This window comes from Chlamydotis macqueenii, chromosome 1 (genome assembly GCF_036417535.1).
Source record: "Chlamydotis macqueenii isolate bChlMac1 chromosome 1, bChlMac1.mat, whole genome shotgun sequence".
NCBI lineage: Eukaryota > Metazoa > Chordata > Aves > Otidiformes > Otididae > Chlamydotis > Chlamydotis macqueenii.
In genome coordinates, this window is record NC_141556.1 from 16,618,098 (window position 1) to 16,637,221 (window position 19,124).

Here is a 19,124-nt window from a genome sequence, read left to right on the forward strand (position 1 = left end):
TTTCAGACTTCTGAGGTTGTGAGCATCTTCTTAATGGTTCAGCAGTTGCAGAACCTTTCTTCTTGCTCTCCTAAAACAAAGTTCAGCTTCTGTGCGTAGACTTGGGGTGAAGGTTACCCCCTGCCCAACTAGGTGCCCACAGCACTCACCTGCCTGCCTCAGCCATAGGGGATGAGCTGGATACAGATAGCTGGGCCATAGGAGCATCTGTGTAATTTAGCCGTTGTGTGATTATCCAAACATACTGTTTCTGTGTCTAAATACAGAGCATTAGCCCACTTGGATTTTTATAGTTTCCTCCTACAGCCCTTCCTTAAAGAAAGGGAGTTTAAGCAAATATCAAGCTTCAAGAGTAACTTTATATGGCTAATTAGGGTGCAAAATTATCAATCTTTTGTGTTGAGCCCCCTACCTGCGTTGCTGGAGGTCTCAGCTCCTTTGTAAGCATGGGAAAGAGTCTCTCTCTCTCTATGACCTCTATGATATGTAGGGCATAACTCTTCAGCCATCTCTCTCACGTCAAAGTCATTGGTTATAGTGTTAATAGAATAGGATTCTGAATTACTGTATGGCATTTATAACTTAGCTGGTATCCTTGATGCTCATAGTGACCATGTTATTTGCCCAATAACCCAACATAGAGAAAATGAATACAGATCACCTGCTCCCTGGGCACAGCTTTTAGCTGTTAGATATATATGTTTTACTGAACTTTGTTCTTACTGCAAATTGCTTCCAGCGTGCCTCCTAAATTCATCAGCTCTCAGGTGCATATGAAAAAAAAAAGTGGAAAAAAATTACATAATGCCAAGTTATGTAAATGTGGAAAAACTAACAGCAAGTTTATTAAACCACACCAGAGTTATTTAAGAACCAAGTGCAGGAGGAATTGTGGTACAGAAAATAGGATCTATTTTTTTTTCTGCCTCTACACCACTGTATCTTCTCTTTTTTTCTCAGTTTGGATATCCCATATGTTTGCTGTTTCTGCACTTCTTATGTTTTCCTCCCTCAGTTCCCCTGCCATACCTCATTTAACTTTTCCAATTCTACAGGAGTCAATTTTGCCAAGCAGGCTTTCTCTGCCTACTTTATTTTCTGATTATTTGTATGCAGAATGCAATCTATATGAATTAACTAGATCCTAAATATATATCAAATCTGCCACAAGTGTTCAGGTTTGCAAAATTACACCCCTGCCTCTGCTGATCCATCTGCAAGTAGGTACCATGTGTCAGTTACTTTATCAGGAAGCTTCAGGGGGATCCGTTAGAGAGAGTCCGCAGCTTAATTAGAAAAAAGAACATTTGTTTTCCCAGCTGCCCTGTTTTCATCCTTCCTCTTCAAATGTTCTGCTGATTTCAATTAAGCTCACCATAGATGCACCAGCCTGGTGAACCTGGGGAACTAATTGCTTTAAAACTTAATATCTTGCTTGCAAGGTGGATTTTCTTCAATTCGTTCAGCTGTAATCCCAGACTCCTCAAGGGCTGCTGTCACCAAACACGGCTTCGCTGTGGGGCAGCGCTGGGGTCCGCAGGCAAGTCAGCGCCATCACGTAAGGCTGAGCAGCTGAACCTCAGGAAACCCCAGTGCTGGAGACGTGCCTTTGGGAAGCACCCTTACCGGCACGCCGGTGGCCACAGCTCCACCTCCGCCAGCGTTCACATGGGTGCTCGACAGGACACAGGGGCAGAAGTTTTTCAACCACGTTGTACTGATGATGTCCTGGGCTGACCATTCCCCTTAGCTGGGAGCAGCTCAGGGTGTCGCAGGACCCCGAGCAGGGCTGCCCGCCAGTTCCGCTGCCTCTGCCCAGGCTGGTCAGCCCTGCAGTGGTTCCCGTTGCCCAGCCCACTCAAGGAGAGGCAGTGGCACGCTCCTCACCGCTGTGCCAGATGCTGCACCACGCAGACATCCTGCCAGGGCACCGGGCTCTGCATTCGGAGCTAAGATTAATATTTCTGGTTTTCCCTTTTCTCTTGTCTTTGTGCCTGTGCACAAAACATTTTATTTCATTAGGGAGTTCTTTTGTTTCGGTCTGTCTTTTTAACCTTGTTTGTAGAGGTCACTCTCTGTTTACCGTAGAGAAAGCAAGAGCAAAATGTGCATCTGCTTTAGGAGCACAAAGTGGTGGGGTTCATGGAGCTTATTTTGCAGCTTTGGCTGGGCTAAAACAAGCTCTGCTGCCTCCTCAGATGAATTTATCTTTAATATGGTGAGTGTGGTTGTGATAGAGAAGCAGACTTCTTGCCCTGAGGCTTGCTGTGCTCTACCAGACACATTGCTGCTGGCTCCCGATGTGTCCAGGAGATTGTCCTGAGCCACCGTGCCCCAATCCGCTCTCCATGGGAAATCCCAGCAGAGCTCGAAGGATGATCTGGAGGATCAGGCACATCCACACAAGCTGGAAATAACTAACGACATGTAACCAGACCATGGGGGCAACAGCGTGTCTGTGCCCACCAGCCTCCCTTGGCATGGCTGGAGGCCACCTCAGTGGCCTCTCCTGGCAAGGGCGCAGCGGTGTGCAGCCAAAGCTAAGTGCAGCTGCATCAGGAGCATGCTGCTGATAGCTGCTCTTGCTTCCTCCGAAGGCTTAGCCTCCAGCTCAGGTGGAGGTTGCAGTAGGTGTTGAGGAGAGCGAAGTGAGTTAAGTCCAGTGGAATAGGATGAGTAGCAGGCGCACAGGGCAGCTGTGCTGCTCAGCCAGGGCATCGCTCCTGGAGGGACTCAAACCATTAACCTCACCAGTTGTTCTGGCCACCTCCTGCTTTTCCTTAGGTGAGGCAGCAGCATCCCAACAAGCAAAAGCACACTGTCTAGCCAAATTTGTAGTGCTTAGTGCTTGAAGTTGTCCTGTCTGTCTACAAGCCATTCTCATTTGAAAGTGATTTATCCTGTGTGTTCCCCCAGCTCGGGTGCACTAAAACACCTTCTGCTTTTTTACACTTATCTCCTGCATCTGTTTTTCTGTCCGGTGCAGTTTCAACATCCCATCAGCTCTAGTGTCCATGATGTTTTAGAGTAATCTAAAGTTCAGCAATGCTTTCCTAGGTCACACTGGAGAAAATCCTATCAGGAGATGTGCCTTTACACATTGCCATCTCTAGAGAGCTTAGCAGAATGCCAGGAGCGTCTCATTTTATTTAATTAAAATAGATGGGGTTTAGCTGCCAATATGAAAGTTTTGTTCTTTTTCACCTCTTAGCATAATTACCTAACTATGGAGATCCACAAGGAAATAAGGGAGGAAAAGTTATTTAGCCAAAGGGAGTCAATAGCTGCAACTGATTAGTAAGTCATGGGTGCTTACTAGCTATTTGATTTTCATGTATTGCCTGCAAGGATGTTAGAAATACTGAACAAAGGTTAATTTCATGGGATCTAACTGTTTAAAACTGGAGTAAGAATTTCAAGAGATATCCCCCAGAAAACAGCACTGTGTACTAATGAGATGATGCCAGATTTCAGCTTGCTTCTAGAATAGACATGTCGTGGTTGCTCGCTGCTTGTCCCAGGTTGCCAGAGCAGGTCTCACCGGGGAGAGCAGAGCAGGATGCCTCACTCCTCTGTGCTCTCAGTTTCCTCATGCAATTTACAACTGGATTATGGGAAGCTGGTGAAAATCAAATACTTATAAAGTCATGTTTAACTCATTACCTCATGTTTCTTTTGAGAATTGGGACCAAAGAGTAACTCTGACCTTGAAGAGGTTTGTCAATGCCTGGCAACACAATGCTCTGGGCCAGCAATAAGAGCAGTCAGTCATAAGCAACTGAATTTCATAGGGGTGGTGTGCAAGTATAATTAAAACTTCAGAGAGCTCAAATAAACATCCGAGTCCTGATGAGTTAGTTCAGCTGGCTCTGCGGCAAGAAAAATAAGCAAAGCTGATGTTGTGGCATAGCATCAGAGATTCACCGGCAGTTGACCAAAGGGTTTGTCGTCTTGGCACAGGTCAGGCAATGTGAGGCTCCACGCTGGGTTTCTTCTGGCACTCACTGTGTAAATGAAGGCACGTGGTACTGTGCCGAGGCTGAGACCTCAGCAAGACCCTCGTTTAACGTTAGCCTGGGTTTTGCACACCGTGTCCTCCACTGGGGTGTTCTTACAGGTGATGCTCAGTGTGGGTGTCACTCACAGCCTCTGCTCAGGACAGGGGAATTGCTTTTTTTAAGCCAGGCATACTGTACAGTGAGTTGTTCCAAGAAAGGAAAAGGTATTTCATGGGTGTGAGATACTCGTGCCCTGATCTTCATGGCTTAAATGAGCTGGGAGTCTCTCCTGGTGTTTCAGAATAAATTCTCTCTCCAAAATCTTCATCTCACCCTTTGCATTTCTCTGTTCCTCATTGCTGCTCTAGGCCATTGGACGCCCACACATGCCCGCCTACTGGTCTCTGGGGTTTCACCTCTCCCGATGGGGTTACGGCAGCATTGACGTTTTAAAGAAAACTGTCGATCGCATGCACTACTATGATATCCCATATGTAAGTATGAATTTTTCACTCTGTATGCTAATTTGACAATCCAAAGTGAGATGAATAAAATTATAATAGAGGAAAAGTGATTATCCTACAAAGAGAATTGTAGAATAAAAGGATATTCATAATTCTATGTAGCGGTTTTGCATGTAATGTCTTTATAATGCTTAAAAGAACATTTAAAGCGGGCTTTGAACATGAGATTTAAGTGCTGCTCATACTGCATAGCAGGCAATTCTGGTGTGGATTTACTGTTATGCAGTATGAGGTGCTAGCATTTTAAAAATAAATTATGGTACTTTTGATGCATATCACTGCCAAACAGTTGCTAAACTAGGAGTTCTACATTTCCATTTTGTCCATTGCTACCATCTAAGTCTATAGAAGCTGAATTTGGCCTGAACAGTGATTTGCAATTATAGCCATTTCATTTAATACATTAGTTACTTTTTAGAAATGCAGTTGCATACATTCTGATTTTCTGCCTCAAATACTTCAATCATAGGATCACAGAATCATAAAATGGTTAGGGTTGGAAGGGATCTTTAAAGGCCATCTAGTCCAACCCCCCTGCAAGGAGCAGGGACATCTCCAACCAGATCAGGTTTCTCAGAGCCCCATCCAACCTGGCCTTGAACGTTTCCAGGGATGGGGCATCTGCCATATCTCTGGGCAACCTGTGCCAGTGTTTCACCACCCTCATTGTAAAAAATTTCCTCATTATGTCTAGTCTGAATCTACCCTCTTTTAGCTTAAAACCATTACCCCTTGTTCTATTGCAATAAGCCCTACTAAAAAGTCTGCCCCTCATCTTTCTTATAAGCCTTCTTTAGGTACTGAAAGGCCACTATAAGGTCTCCCCAGAGCCTCCTCTTCTCTAGGCGGAACAGCCCCAACTCTCTCAGCCTGTCATCACACGAGAGGTGCTCCATCTCTCTGATAGTTTTTGTGGCCCTCCTCTGGATCCAGTCCAATAGGTCCATGTCTTTTCTGTACTGAGGACTCCAGAGCTGGATGCAGTACTCATGTAATGTTTATTTTTAAAATGTTTAGGATGTCCAACATCTTGATATCGACTACATGGAAAATCGCCTGGACTTTACCTATGATAAAGTGAATTATGCAGGTCTGCCAGAGTACCTCCAACAGCTGAAGAAGGAAGGAATGCACAACGTTGTGATTCTGGTAAATTAATGATGTTGCTAATTATGTCTCTATTTATAAGAACTCTTTGCAGCATAGTGTTCATAGCAGTATCTAGGTGCGAACACACGCATGCTATTGTAGCAGATTTTCCATTTTTGTCTTTTGTTGAGAAGAGCTGAAGAACAATTTCTCACGGATTTCATATTTAAATGTGTTGCATTTGTCAAATATCTGTGTACTAGCACCATCTCTGTCCCATAACATTAATTCTCTTTCACTTTTTCCCACTCAGTTATGAGAAATTTTGCCTCTGTTCAGGGCTGAGTTGAGACAGGATTGCTTTAATGCAGTTCTTTTCCTGAAAAAGAACAAATGAGTTTAACACGTACACACAAATAGTAGAATGGTGGAAAAAATCTACTCATAATCACTTTGGAGAGCTAGTAGCTACAGTTCACATTCCCTTATACTTACTTTTAATCTAAATTAATGTAGGAAAAGTTTGTTTGCATGACAATTAGTAGAAAACATGTGTTGAATCTATAACCAAAATTGATGTATTACCCAATGAATGAATTTGGACAGAAGTGAAAATCGAAGATTTCCATATTCCCCCCAAAATTTTTCCAACAAAGATTGCTGCTTCTCTCCAGCAAGTTCCCATACATGTCCTTGCACTGAAATTACTTTTTCTCACAGTAGCTAAGTGAGTGCCAATGGTGGCAAGGAAATTGGAGGCCAGAAATTAAAGAAGAGTCCTTGACAGATGCATAAGACCTGGCCCAGCACAGGCTGTGGCAGCCACACCACCCGGGAAGGATCGAGGCTGGAAGGCTCAGGAATGCTGAGACCTGGAGCAGTGCATGCAGATGTGAAACCACCACAGAGAAGAGAGGTGTAATTTGTTCTCCAGAACCACTAAGGACAGGATAAGAAGAAAAGTACTTTAAATTGCAGCAGAAGAGTTGTAAGGTGGACATTAGGATAAAGCTGCCTGTCTGTAAGGCGAGCTGAGCAGGGAGCTGGGGCCAGGGGTCCCTCCCCGAGCGGCTGTTGCATATGAATCTTACAGATGCATGAGGGACAGCTCAGGCTCAGGGGAAGGAGGAGGAGACCACCCCACAGAGTCCCTCTCAGGACTTTTTGCAGTCATTGCAGTCTTCCATTTTTGCAGTCCAAATGGTCAACTTACACTTTTCATTTGGGTGCTGCTATTCTTGTTTAGCAAAAATTTCCAGTCTTTCATTCTGCTACTTTCTTTCCCGATATACTTACTTGAACAAGCATATTCTCCCTCACCTTTTTCTGCTAGACTAAACAAATTGACATATTTTATTCTCTTTTTATCAGGTGAGATTTTCAGATCTCATTGTAGCAGATCCCCCTCACATGTGCCCCAGTTTGAATACATTTGCCTGTGTAGCAGATAGCTGGATTTCACAGTGCTCCAGCTGATGCCCCTGCAGAGTTTGGAGAATGACGGAAATATTTCCTTCATTCTACTAAAAATGTCTCATGACAAAACCCTGCATCACATTTACCTACATTATATTGGTGGCTCATACTTGTAAGGAGACCAATTAATCCAGCTGAATCAAGAATGGACAGGCCATTAATGTCTGGGCCCTAAGTTGATCCAGTCCTTTTAAAACAAGGGCCACATTCCTCATCTTGTCATGGGGGTCCTGTTAAAGGCCTGTAGGAAGAGAGGCTGAATAGCAAAGTCCTAAATTGTGGGACAGTTCTTCTTTCACTTGTGTATCAGATGTTTACTGGAGTCAAGATAATTGAGCGCTCCTGCAGTTTCCTCATCTAAAAATCACATTATCTTGTCAAACAGATAAATTAAGTTAGAAGTGCCTCTCTGTCCTTATTTTTTCCTCTACAATTTGCTGTAAAGTTTAGCATATGCCTGAGGATGGACTAGTCAGCACAACAGATACTCCTATCAGTGTATTCTTTCTAAAATACAGTGATGAGGTTTGCTATTTTTCAGTCTGCTGGGATTTTTTTGGTAGTTTCATTAAAAATACCTGCTCTGTATTTATTACTGGCTTAATCTTCACTTTGTTGTAGTATAATTGCATTCACTGCTAAGAATCTCAAACAAAACCACACAGCCCAAGTGATCAATTACATATTGGGAATGGAAATAGCAGCCTACGTAGTGAGCGCTGTTTGCCAGCAATTTGTCCTCAAAGATATGTTCCCGTGAAAGTCCCAATTCTTCTGCAGCCGTAAATCATGAGAAGCTCCAGGGTGCAGCAGTGAAAAGAGTTTCCATCAGTGGAGGTCCAAGGCACAGAGTTTAAACAGTAACAGATTACTAAGTCACTCTGATGGAGAGCAACTTCAAGACAAAAAAAAAAAAATCCCAAATTAACTTGATACATCATTGTAAATAACTAAGTGGTGGATGAGGACATGTGCTGTCAGGACTGAATGCTCAATACAACTGTATCCTCAATACAACTCTAAAAATGATTTCATATGTTAGTGCTGTAACATTGAATACCACCTACCTAGTTATTTGTTTATCTCAAAAAAAGTTTGTGAGACATGCATATATCTGCAAAATACCGCGAGTTTGGCGTAGCTCTTCCCGTGCCCACTCTTGCCCTTCAGTGAATACATGGCAGTCACCTCTTTTTCATCACGGTTAGGTTGCCTCCAGTTGTACTGCACTTGCTGCTGGGTAAGGCGCTGCAGGCAAGCAGCCACTATTTAGTGGGTGAGCTCCATTATCTTCTTGTGAGTTTAACTTCAACCACATTTTAAAGCCCTTTCAGTTTCTCAGACAGCACATGCTAGAGCAGTGCAGGGAGCTGCTGATATATAGATCTGAATTCAGCTGTTAGGCAGGTGCAAGGAATATTACAACAATTCCTAATTCATGGAATGAGCTAATGTGAATCCAGATAGGAAGCCCTTCTTTCCTCCTTCCACTAACCTGTAGCTAAAAGAACTGTCTTCTGCTCTAGTTCTTTAGATAAGCTTGTGAAAAAGAACCAAAGCTGATCCAGTTTGTCCTTCATTTTTTTAAAAGCTAATGGGAAGTATAGGTTCCACTGGTAGTGAAGTTTTCTATTTTCACTTCATTGCAGTTGCTGATATTTCTGTCAAATTCTGTTAGCATTCTTTAGTGATGTAAAGCATTCCCATAAGTGGAGTCAGGAGCTGGAACAGTGTGAAGGGTTTCATTCCCAAGTGACAGCAAAGCCATACTAACTGCAACCAAGGCAAGAGTAATCCAGTTTGATACCGAAAGAACAATTGTCTATTTAGATTCCCTTTGGATAGTGACAGTAATGAGTAAGTTTCTCAAGTGTAGCAGATTGTTGCCTCCCTCATGATGATTTCAGGAAATGGGCTCTGATTGCAGTCACTTAGTGTCCCGTAAAACCTCTGGTAAATGGATTTGAGGGAGATGGGTTTGTTCCTCCTCATCTCAGACCGCTGTGGTCACAAGCAGAGCACAGATCCTGAGGCCCAGCAGTATTAACACCGGTAACCTGCCTGAGGACGGGACCCTGAAGTCGGCTGTGCCACCACCACTGGGGTGGCAGGTGCCTTCACCATCAGGAAGCCCTGTCCCTATGCTTGCATCCAATGTGAAAGCCCTCTTTGCCTATGGTCCCCATGTGGCACAGCCCCATTACCAGGGTCTCTAAATGCAGTCCTTCAGCACTTCTCTCTCCTGAGCTCTTTCAGAGGCCACCTCCATTTAACAGAAATTTTGTCTGAGAGTGTCAGTACTCGGTCATCATTATTGCACTGAATAATATGCATGCTTCAGCTGAGTCAGAACAAATATACTCTTTAAAACAAAGAAAGAAGTTCTAAAAGTAACAATGACTACAATCTAAAATGATAAACATTATTACTGAAGAGGATCTTTAATGAAAGACCTTGTATACCTTCCATTAAATCACACTAAAAATAGAAACAGCTAGGAATGACATGAGTGACAAATTACTTAAACGTCAATAGCAACATGCTCATGATTCAAAATAATGCTTGATAGCTTTAACATTTTAAAGTCCCGCTCTATGAGCTGTAGAGGCTAAAATTTCCAGAGATGAGTTTTTATGGATGTGCGTCAAAACCTATGTTTGGGGCCATAGATGGAAGTGCATCGGTCAGGATAAGTGCTGTGTGCCCCAAGGTCTCAGGGCAGTCAGTTGGAGTCAAGGATGCTCAGCACATCCTCTCCAAGAGCTGTTAAAAGGATGCGTTAGGGAAGATTTAACAGATATGAACTTCCTCCCCCACAAACAACCCATGAATGCACGGGAGGGTTTTGTTCTCCTTGGGACGATGCTAAACCTGCATAATATATTAGATTTATTCACTGGAATAACCTTTCAGCTGAAGGAAACCAGAAGTTTGGATTAGGAGCAGCTAATTAAGCTGACTTCTTCCAGCCTTCAAGTCCCTTGAGAGACATCTTTTCCACAATTATAAGATAATTATTGCAGATAGACAGTTTTCTCTTTTCCAAAGCCAAACTATTAAACAAGTTAAAAATGTAATGGACACTTATACTCTTTGTGGAGGTGACTCTGGAGCTAGGTAGTTAAAGTTGAACACAATTTTGCACTTACGGCAGGGATTTAGCAGGGACTTTTTTTTTGAGGCATGCAAGAATATACTTTCCTCAGCAGGGCTACAGCTATGAGAGGGCTTACAAGTAAATCAGGCAATGAATTTAGGTATTAAAATGAGCTTTAAAACATGCCCTTAAAGACATTTACCATTTGGGATCAGATTTTTTTTTTTTATTCTTAAGAAGTTATTTGTTAGACTTCTATCACGTTTTAATTGAAGTTCACTTAAGCTATTGCATAAGCTATAAGTGAGTGGAAGAACTGTTTCAGTGCTGGTTTCCTCCATTGTGTTTCATAACTAAAAGTTTGTTACCTTAAGCAGAACCTGAGGGCATAACATTTTCTAAGAGAAAAGTAAAGAATTCCCTTCTTCTAAAATGGCTGCAGTCTTCCTCTGTTCTAAATAACAAAGCAGATAGCTGCTCCCAATTAGGGACTTATTGCAAAGCTCACTTATCTCCTTTTAGTCCCAGTTGACTGCAGAGCAGAGTTTAATAGTATCTCTTCAGTCACTGGCATCTCAAAATATTCCTGACTTCATTGCTTACTGGCATGGTGGGCCACTTATCTTCCCCAGGAGCAGATTAGGCTCCATTGCAATGAGCTTGGTGGCTACTGATGGCCATCCTGAGGCAGAGAAGCTGGTGGTGTCAATGCCACTGGTTAGCAGTGGGAGATAGTGACCACTCAGAGCTGTGAAAGGGGCAGTAAGGGTGAGCTATGGGGTGTAAAATGCTGCTGAGGCAGCTGGAACGAGTTTTGCCTTGGAGGAAACCCAAAGGTGTCCAAGTGTGGGAATGCCCAGCGTGGCACCCTGCTCTGCCAAGCAGAGACCTTGGCAGGGGGAAAGTAAAATCTAGTGCCTCTCTAGAATCATTTGAACATAGAATGGCTCATTAAAAATAAACATGAGGATATTTAATAATTTTGCATCACTTTTGCCTTATACAAGGAATACTCATGACATATCTTTAATATTTTCCTAAATTATTATGTGTTCTCAACACTTATTAAATCTTAATGCTGTTTCCTTCCATTATTATTGCAATCTGCTTTAAGAACATCATGAAGATTTTTCTAAAATATACAAATAAACAAGTAATTGTTACCTTTGAGATTTTGATAATGGAAGTGTAACCACTGTTTTCAGGACCCTTTCATAAGTAAGGATGAAGAACCGGGCACTTACAGGCCTTATGATCTCGGAGAGGAAATGGGAGTCTGGGTGAACAACTCTGATGGTGTAACTCCTGCTGTTGGACAGGTTGGTTTATTAAATTCTCTTATTCATTTGGTCTAGAACTGCTTCAAAGTGATAAAGCAGCTGTGTAACAGAAATGAGAAGCTAACCAGTCATTATACCTGTGAACTCTAGGCCTGGCCCACTGGACAATCCGTGTTTCCTGACTACACCAACCCCAGGACAGTTGAGTGGTGGACCCAGATGTGTCTGGAGTTTAAGGATGTCCTCGACTACGATGGGATCTGGATTGTATGTCTCATTATATTTGCTCTCCCTTTTTTTAAAAAAAAAAGAAAATGAGGGTTTTGACATGTGCCTTACTCTCTTTATTAAAGGATATGAACGAACCATCCAATTTCTTAAGTGGCCAGTATCCTGGATGTACTGTTAATGATATCAATAACCCTCCTTACATTCCTAGTAAGTAAAGTTTCCTTAACAATCTTTATTTTTTAATCCTGGACAGGTTATTTCTTAGAAAAAAAAAAAAATCCACTCTCTCATTTTCTCTCTCTCTCTGCCTGTTCTGTGCATCCAGTTACATATCTGTTCAGGACTCATATTTGTTCAGACTTTGTCTCAGCTTTGGTGAAGCCTCAAATGTAAGCCACTTTCCTCTGTCACTGGGGCTGCCTTGTGACAGGACTATAAAGACGACCTTCTCTGCCATTCTCTGAGCAACCTATCTGCATCAGAGACAGGGCAGGATACCTATATACTGTAACTCAGCTGCAGGTTTATGGAAGGAGTAACCCTTCTGCCTTACCATCACCGCTGCTAGTCCCAGGGCTGGCCAGTCTCTACCTTTTCCACTAAGCACGACAAGGAAGATAGCATCTCCCCGATGCTTTAATTCAATGTCTTTTCTTTCTCTTAGGAAAGAAATTTTCATTGCCTTACTAGAAATGGGCTAAAAATAAGTTTAAAAATGCCCAAGCCTATGGGAGACTGATAGGAATGGGAACACCTCTTCCAGCAGCTTGAGTTAATGACATGCTCATTCTGCCCCAGGAAGCCATGAATGGTTACAATTAGTGCCTGTGGTCCTGGCAATTAATCCAGCCAACATTTCCCCAGGAAAGCCCTGCTGCCTGAGCAATGCTAATATGCAGCAGGAAGTTGATACATAAATGAGTTATTGACAGTGAAGTATTGGAAATGTCCCCTTTTTCCCTTCAGGCTGTTGTACTGTCATGTGAATTCTTAATTTTATTTATTAAATCTCTTTTCACTCTGAATACAAGAGAAACATAAGCATAACCAAAGCATGACAAAATATGATAGAAAGATTGTAAATTATGGAAACCAGAAGCAGAGCTTTTAATTATGATTTTGGTGTTTGCTCTCTTTGTGGGGAAGCCACTGATTGTAACTGTTGTATACTGGCCCTGTCCTGTCATTGACCAAAGCCCAGGAACTGATGAGACATTTCCACCTTTGCCTTGTTACTTTCATTTTTGTCAGTCTGCAGAGCTGTAAAGAAAAGGTGTGAGACTTTGGGGTAGATGGCCAAAACAGAAGAGCTCCCTTTACCCTCACAAATAAAGGACTGAGGGATGAACCCATGAAGAAGCTTCTGCGCCAGAAAGCTGAGCTTTGCAACAGCTTGCGTCAAAGCCTGAGCCATTACAGAGGAGTCAGACTTAGAGACCTAGATATCTACATGACATACATGTAGGCCAACAAGGGATGCTGAAGACAGGCACGTTTTGAGCCCAATTTCTGTCTCTGACTTGCTCCTTCTTGTGCAAGGATGCACCTACTTCTGCTTGCGACTCACAGTGTTGGTCTCCCTTCTGCAGACAGGAGCCTAAGGCACTTTTTCTAAGGTGTAGGAGATCTATTTTGAACCAGTGTTTAAGGGCTTTATTATATATGCCACTTTATGCCAACATTGTGCCTGCCCTTGGCTGTCCAAGCCCTTGTCTGGTGCAGGTGTGAGGTGGAAGCTAAGCTGCTTTGTCCAACAAGACATTAGGACCATCCTGGGGTCGGCGGGGTTTGGTGGGCTCCCTGTTGTCTTAGGTGAATGAATCCATGCAAGTCCCAGTCTCCATGCCTCAGGCTTTTTGTCACTGTATCCTTCAGCCCGCTTATCTAAATTATAACCACAATTACGCATAACCGTGGTTTGAACTTCTAAAAGCAGATGTCCTTCAAATCAATTTTCTATAAAACACTTTATACTGGAGATTAATATGCAATTGTAAAATAATCAGTATTACTGAGGTAGAATACAAAATCTTCAGAATATGAAGCATGAAAATATGACTCATGTGGCAGCATTTTCTTTCATATTCCACCTTAATTTCACGGGGCTAATAATTACGTGCCACTGGCACATTAACTGTGACTTTCCCCAGAACCTTAGTGTCTTCTTCAAAGCCATGTGAGTCAAAGTTACTTTGAGATTGCCTATAAATGAAGTTATTTCTGATGCAGATCAGCCACAGTGGAGTCTTTGTATATAAAGATCCAAACACAAGGATTCCAGCTGAGGTGGCACAGCAGAGCAGAGTGGCTAACGGGGTTTTAGGTACAGAGAAATGCACTTTGTAGTAAACATACAGCAAAGTGCAATTAGGCAGTGAGATTGCTTGCTTGTGGAGAAATATTTACAATAGTGTGTGCACTTAATTAAACATACAAAAGAAGAATGATTGAGAAACTGATTTTTGAGAGGATTTCGTAACATTTTCAACTCCTTCTCTAAGAATAAAGGCATTGTATAAAGCAAACATCTGACTTGTCCAATGCCTGCTGAACTTCCCATTTTCAGGGAGGTTACCTGCACAGGATGAGAATCCAATTTTCCACACCAAATGGGCTTTGCTAGCATCTCCTTAACACAGGATCAAAGACCAGGCAGCATCTGTGCAGCCAGTCTGTGCCTCACATTTCTTCCCCTTGGCTCAGCTAAATCAGCGCTGTGCCAGTGACGTCAGGGCTGCTCCTGACTGTTACTGAGGGCAAAAAGCCACCGCTGCCTCCACTGCCTGCGACCTACTCATGGAAAGAGTTACTGGATAATCCATCTGCATATGAATATGCCCATTATAACTTGTCCTTGCTCTCTCCCGTGCAGCCTATCGGGCCATAGCAGATGACACCCTGTGGACTGCTGCACCTCATGCTTTTTCCTCCCCTGCACACCTCCGACACTCCCCACTCATCGCTCGCAATGCTGCTTGTGGCCGTGCCATTAGTCCTGCCATCTTTCTGTCTTAAATGCCTCAGGGGAAGAGAGGGGCCAGACTTAAGCTTAGGTGTGAATTTTGCCATGGTAGGGCAGAATCATGCTGCCTACCTACATCTGCAGCTGAGTGATATGCGTTCCCTGGGTGTCTGAATTTCCTTTTTTTTTTTTTTTCCTCCTCCTTGCAGCATATTTGATGTTAAGTAAAATTTGTCACTATGTAAAAGAATATGTAAGTATATTCTTAATTCAGCAACAGAGAAATTTTCTTTCTGGCTATTACTTACTGCATACATGATATCTATACAGATGTTTCAAATTATTGGACATCAGACTTGAAATCAATTAGCAGTGTTTACTCGGTCCTCTCACCTTCCTGAGGACACTTGTGCCTGTCTGCAAGCAGGTATTCATGGCTACATGCTAACCTCTAACCAGTCCAGGTCTGGCACTTCTTTTCCTCTTCCCAAATCCTTTGGTGTTTTCACTCCTAAATGAGTAGAAACATGAAGAGATTTGAACTGTGATGTATACAATTTTACGAAGTTTTGTGTCATTCTCAGGCATTTCGGATCGTTCCCTGGCACAAAAGACACTGTGTCCCGACTCCAAGACTTACCTGGGAGAGCACTATAACACGCACTCTCTCTTCGGCTGGTCACAGACAATACCAACTTTCAAGTAAGTTTTCTAAGTATTTCTAAGCAGATTTCAGGTGATTGCAATATGTTTTAAAACCTGCTGATGTTACCTTGGAAACCTGTGATAAGATCTAAAAAGAAACAGCCCCATGTTTCGTTTTTACTGTTTGTCATTTAGTAAGAAGTTTCAAGAAAAGAGAATTTTGGAAGAAGAAACAGAATCTTTCCTGATTTTACTTTTCTTAGCTACAATCAGGACCTACTTGTAGGATCTAACTCTTCAACTGCTGCTTTTGTATAACTAGAGCAAGATGTTCCTATCCTCCATTAGAGCTGCTCACGTGCTGCTACTGCAGAAGCAGCCTTGGGTGGTACCAGGGGAATTTTTCCATCCCTTCATTATGGTGGCCCAAGCAGAGGAGCTTCTGTTGCTGCCGATGAAGGATTTGAACCATGCAGCTCCCCGGCTGCTTCTGGAGGTGCCTCCTGTTCCTGGCAAGGCAGCGTTTTGCATTTTGTCTTGAGGCTCGGTTGGTCCAGGAGGGCAGAACTGCATTGCAGCACAGTTGCTGTCAGCTATTGTAATACTGTTATTTTGCAGCTGGGAAGCACTGAAAACCAGCTTACACAGGCAGACTGCTGCTGTAAAGCTGGAGTGACAGTGGAGAGCTACCTATTGGTTTAAATCAAATGGGCAAATCATGCCTTTTCCAGCAGAGATTGAGCTAAAACATGGATAAGTTTAATACTGCAATGTAAGTGCCAAAGCAGGGGTCCTTGTGCTGGCTAGTTTCAGTATTTAGCACTCATTTTCAGCAGTTGTGTTGTGGTAGCATCCAGAGGACACGGTTAAGTGAGCCTACTTAAGGTGGTGATGCACTTGTATTTGATACACCAAGCCTGGAGGAAGGGAAGCACTGAGGAACAGGCACAAGCTGTTTGCCAGCTTTTGTGGGCCTGGCTGAAGAGCAGCCCAGCTTTCAAGAGGAGGAGCAGAAAGCCCTTGAACCCCGGACCTCGCTGGCCACCTGGCCCAGCTGGGACGCATGGGACTTAGCATGGTTTTTGGGCCCCTAGGCCCCAATCTCAGCAAAGATCCTCCCATCACTGGTCTCTCCACCAAGATGTGTCTTCTGCATGCTGGCGTCCATGTAACCGTACACTGTCTTGGTAACAGTGTTCAAATCAAGACTTCGGATTTGCCTATCTTCTTGAGCAGGTTTTTTTAGTTTCATTCAGGCTCTGTGCCAGCAAAGCCAATTGCCTGAGTCGAACCCTGTGGATTTAGCAGGAAAAGCTGCGTTTGCTGGCACATCTGCCCCAGCCCCCTTCAGGACACACAGTGTCCCGGCCACGCTAACCCAGACCAATGCCGTTGGGACAGTTATTGCCACACGGCTCCCTCAAGACTGTGAACCTTCCCCATTCCTGCAGCCCTTGCTCCCAGGGCTGCTTCGAAAAGAAACACATCTTTCACTCGGTCAAATGTAAAGAGTCCTTCAAGGCTGGAGAGCAATCCCGAAAGCATAAGCAGAAGCAGGTTTCGCTGCAAAGCTTGGAAACTTTGGTGAATATTTTTTCATACATATTCATTTGCATTTCTCAAATACATTGCTTTTCAAGGCTGGTTGTATACCCTTTCCGCATTTGCTCTTCACAAATAATACCGTAAATTAAATTACTGACAGGAATATTTAGCAAACCAGCATCAATTGCAGGATATTGGCTGAAAACGAATGACAAGTTGATAATCATATAAAAAACAATTCTAAGAATTATTCTAGTGCAGCCAGCGACTAGGAAATGTGTCATCTGACCCATGTGTGCAGTCAAATGGCTTGAATTTGGATACAGTGAACTAGCAGCAATCAGCTTATGCATAGCTTAACGCCAAGAGTTATTTGCACATGATATTCTGTAAATAATTTCAATCAACAAACACATTTGACAGCATTAGGACCTGTTCAGCAATGATTCACAATAGACTGAAATTTATTCAGTGAATTATTTGGTGCAAATTGTTTATGCAGCTCTGGGTCATAGTTGAGTTGATCCAATGTTGCCCTTATTAGCATTTCCAAATGGAGCCAAAGACTTGTGCTTCACAGCCAGAGGAGAGGACTTGTAGGCAGGACATCCATGAAATGGCTCCAGGACGCCATTTATACAAAGCACAGGGAGTCCTGTGCAGTTATTGAGCCCAGCAGTGCACCTACAACCCAGAACCAGTAGGTCCCACATGGTTTAAGAACTGCACCTCTTGCTGCATATGGCCCATAAGGTTAATATGTTTAGGCCTGCATGAAAGCTGTTGTGATTTCTGCTTTGGAAACAAATGTTGAAGCATTTTAAAGGCTCTGTGCCATTACAGAACTAATACTGAATGCTGGCCATTACAGATGAAAGAGCTATTGATCAAATCTCGTTAAAGAGAGGGAGAAGGATGTGGATGGTGAACAACATGATTAATATTTCAGACCAGGATTTCCCAAAGATTCTAAGTTGTGTTATCCAAATTGTATTAAAGCAGAGTTCAATTTGAGTTCCTGCACTATGTAATAGTGTAATATGTAATTAAGCACAGAGATTAACCTATGTTGAGGAATTTTGTAACAGATTAGTTAATAAAGGATATTGCACTTCCTTGATTTTCTAGTGATGCAGCAAAACTATTTTCAAAGGGCAAGGAAAAACTCATTACACCACTAATTCTGTAATGAAACCTCATATATCAAACAATGACAGGAAACCAGAGGAAATACTACAACTATGGGGTGACATTTTGAATAATTACATTTTTGCTTTCTACATTGATTATTTCTTATTTTAAGATGTTCAGATTGTTTTGATTTTTTTTTTTTTTACTTTTAATTCCTGGATATTAGAGCTTTATTTGTCAATATAAACCTCTAAATAAATCTTTTATTAAAAAACCCCCATATTATACTGATTTTTAGGAACCTGTAGGACACTAAATTAAATGTACTAATATAGAAAGGAAATTATGTTTCAATTTTTCAGTTTAAGACACTGTTGAGAATAAATTAAACACAAATTACTTTTTAGGAAGACTACAAATACCTGAAACAAATTGTTTTGTGGATCAGATAGATTTTAGTTTTTTGGTTTGGCCACTGAGTAAAACTTTCCATTATTTTCAGTTTTGCAGACACATTTTCATGTGACTCGGGGCTACAATAATAATTATTTCATTAATAACACCCCTTCAGATAAAATTGTGCCTGAGTGCTCAGGTTGATCATACAAATCTTTCAGTTACCATTCTTCTTTTTAATGATCTTGTTGCATTTCTTCCCAGTGTTGTCCAGCAGGCAACTGGAAAGCGAGCGTTTGTCTTGAGTCGATCTACGTTCGTCGGCAGTGGGAAGCATGGGGGTCACTGGCTGGGTGACAACTTCTCTCAGTGGAAGGACATGCACCTGTCAATCATTAGCATCCTGGAATTCAACCTCTTTGGCATCCCCTACGTAAGTCTGGTGTCCTTCAGGCAGTTTTTGGCTTATACGCAATATCACTTTAAATTAACTCAAATGTTTTCTGAAAGAAGCTGCTTGAGATGGCCTGCAGTAACGGCCTCCTCAGCATAAGGAACTGCAGATTAAAAAAAGCTAAATGTCATCAATCTTGGCTGGCTAAAGAGAAACAAAAATAGCACTGCTAGATTCAGATTAAATCACCGCATGCCATCCAAAACCAATCTCTTTATATTACGTGTTCTATCATTGAGATCCCTCCATATATTTTTGGTTTTGCAAGCTGGGCTGGAGAATTCATAGAATTATTG

The 19,124-nt window shown here is 42.5% G+C and overlaps 1 protein-coding gene across 2 annotated transcripts in view; it reads left to right on the plus strand.

The window, feature by feature from the left end:
• Positions 1-19,124, plus strand: part of LOC104484122 (sucrase-isomaltase, intestinal) — a 61,548-nt gene that overhangs the window by 21,000 nt on the left and 21,424 nt on the right. For both annotated transcript variants that reach the window (XM_086739961.1, XM_086739962.1), the window contains exons 8-14: positions 4,367-4,492; positions 5,540-5,671; positions 11,390-11,503; positions 11,615-11,731; positions 11,818-11,902; positions 15,242-15,359; positions 18,639-18,807. In XM_086739961.1, coding sequence (XP_086596087.1) covers positions 4,367-4,492; positions 5,540-5,671; positions 11,390-11,503; positions 11,615-11,731; positions 11,818-11,902; positions 15,242-15,359; positions 18,639-18,807 — 861 coding nt within the window. The remainder of the gene's footprint in view (positions 1-4,366; positions 4,493-5,539; positions 5,672-11,389; positions 11,504-11,614; positions 11,732-11,817; positions 11,903-15,241; positions 15,360-18,638; positions 18,808-19,124) is intronic.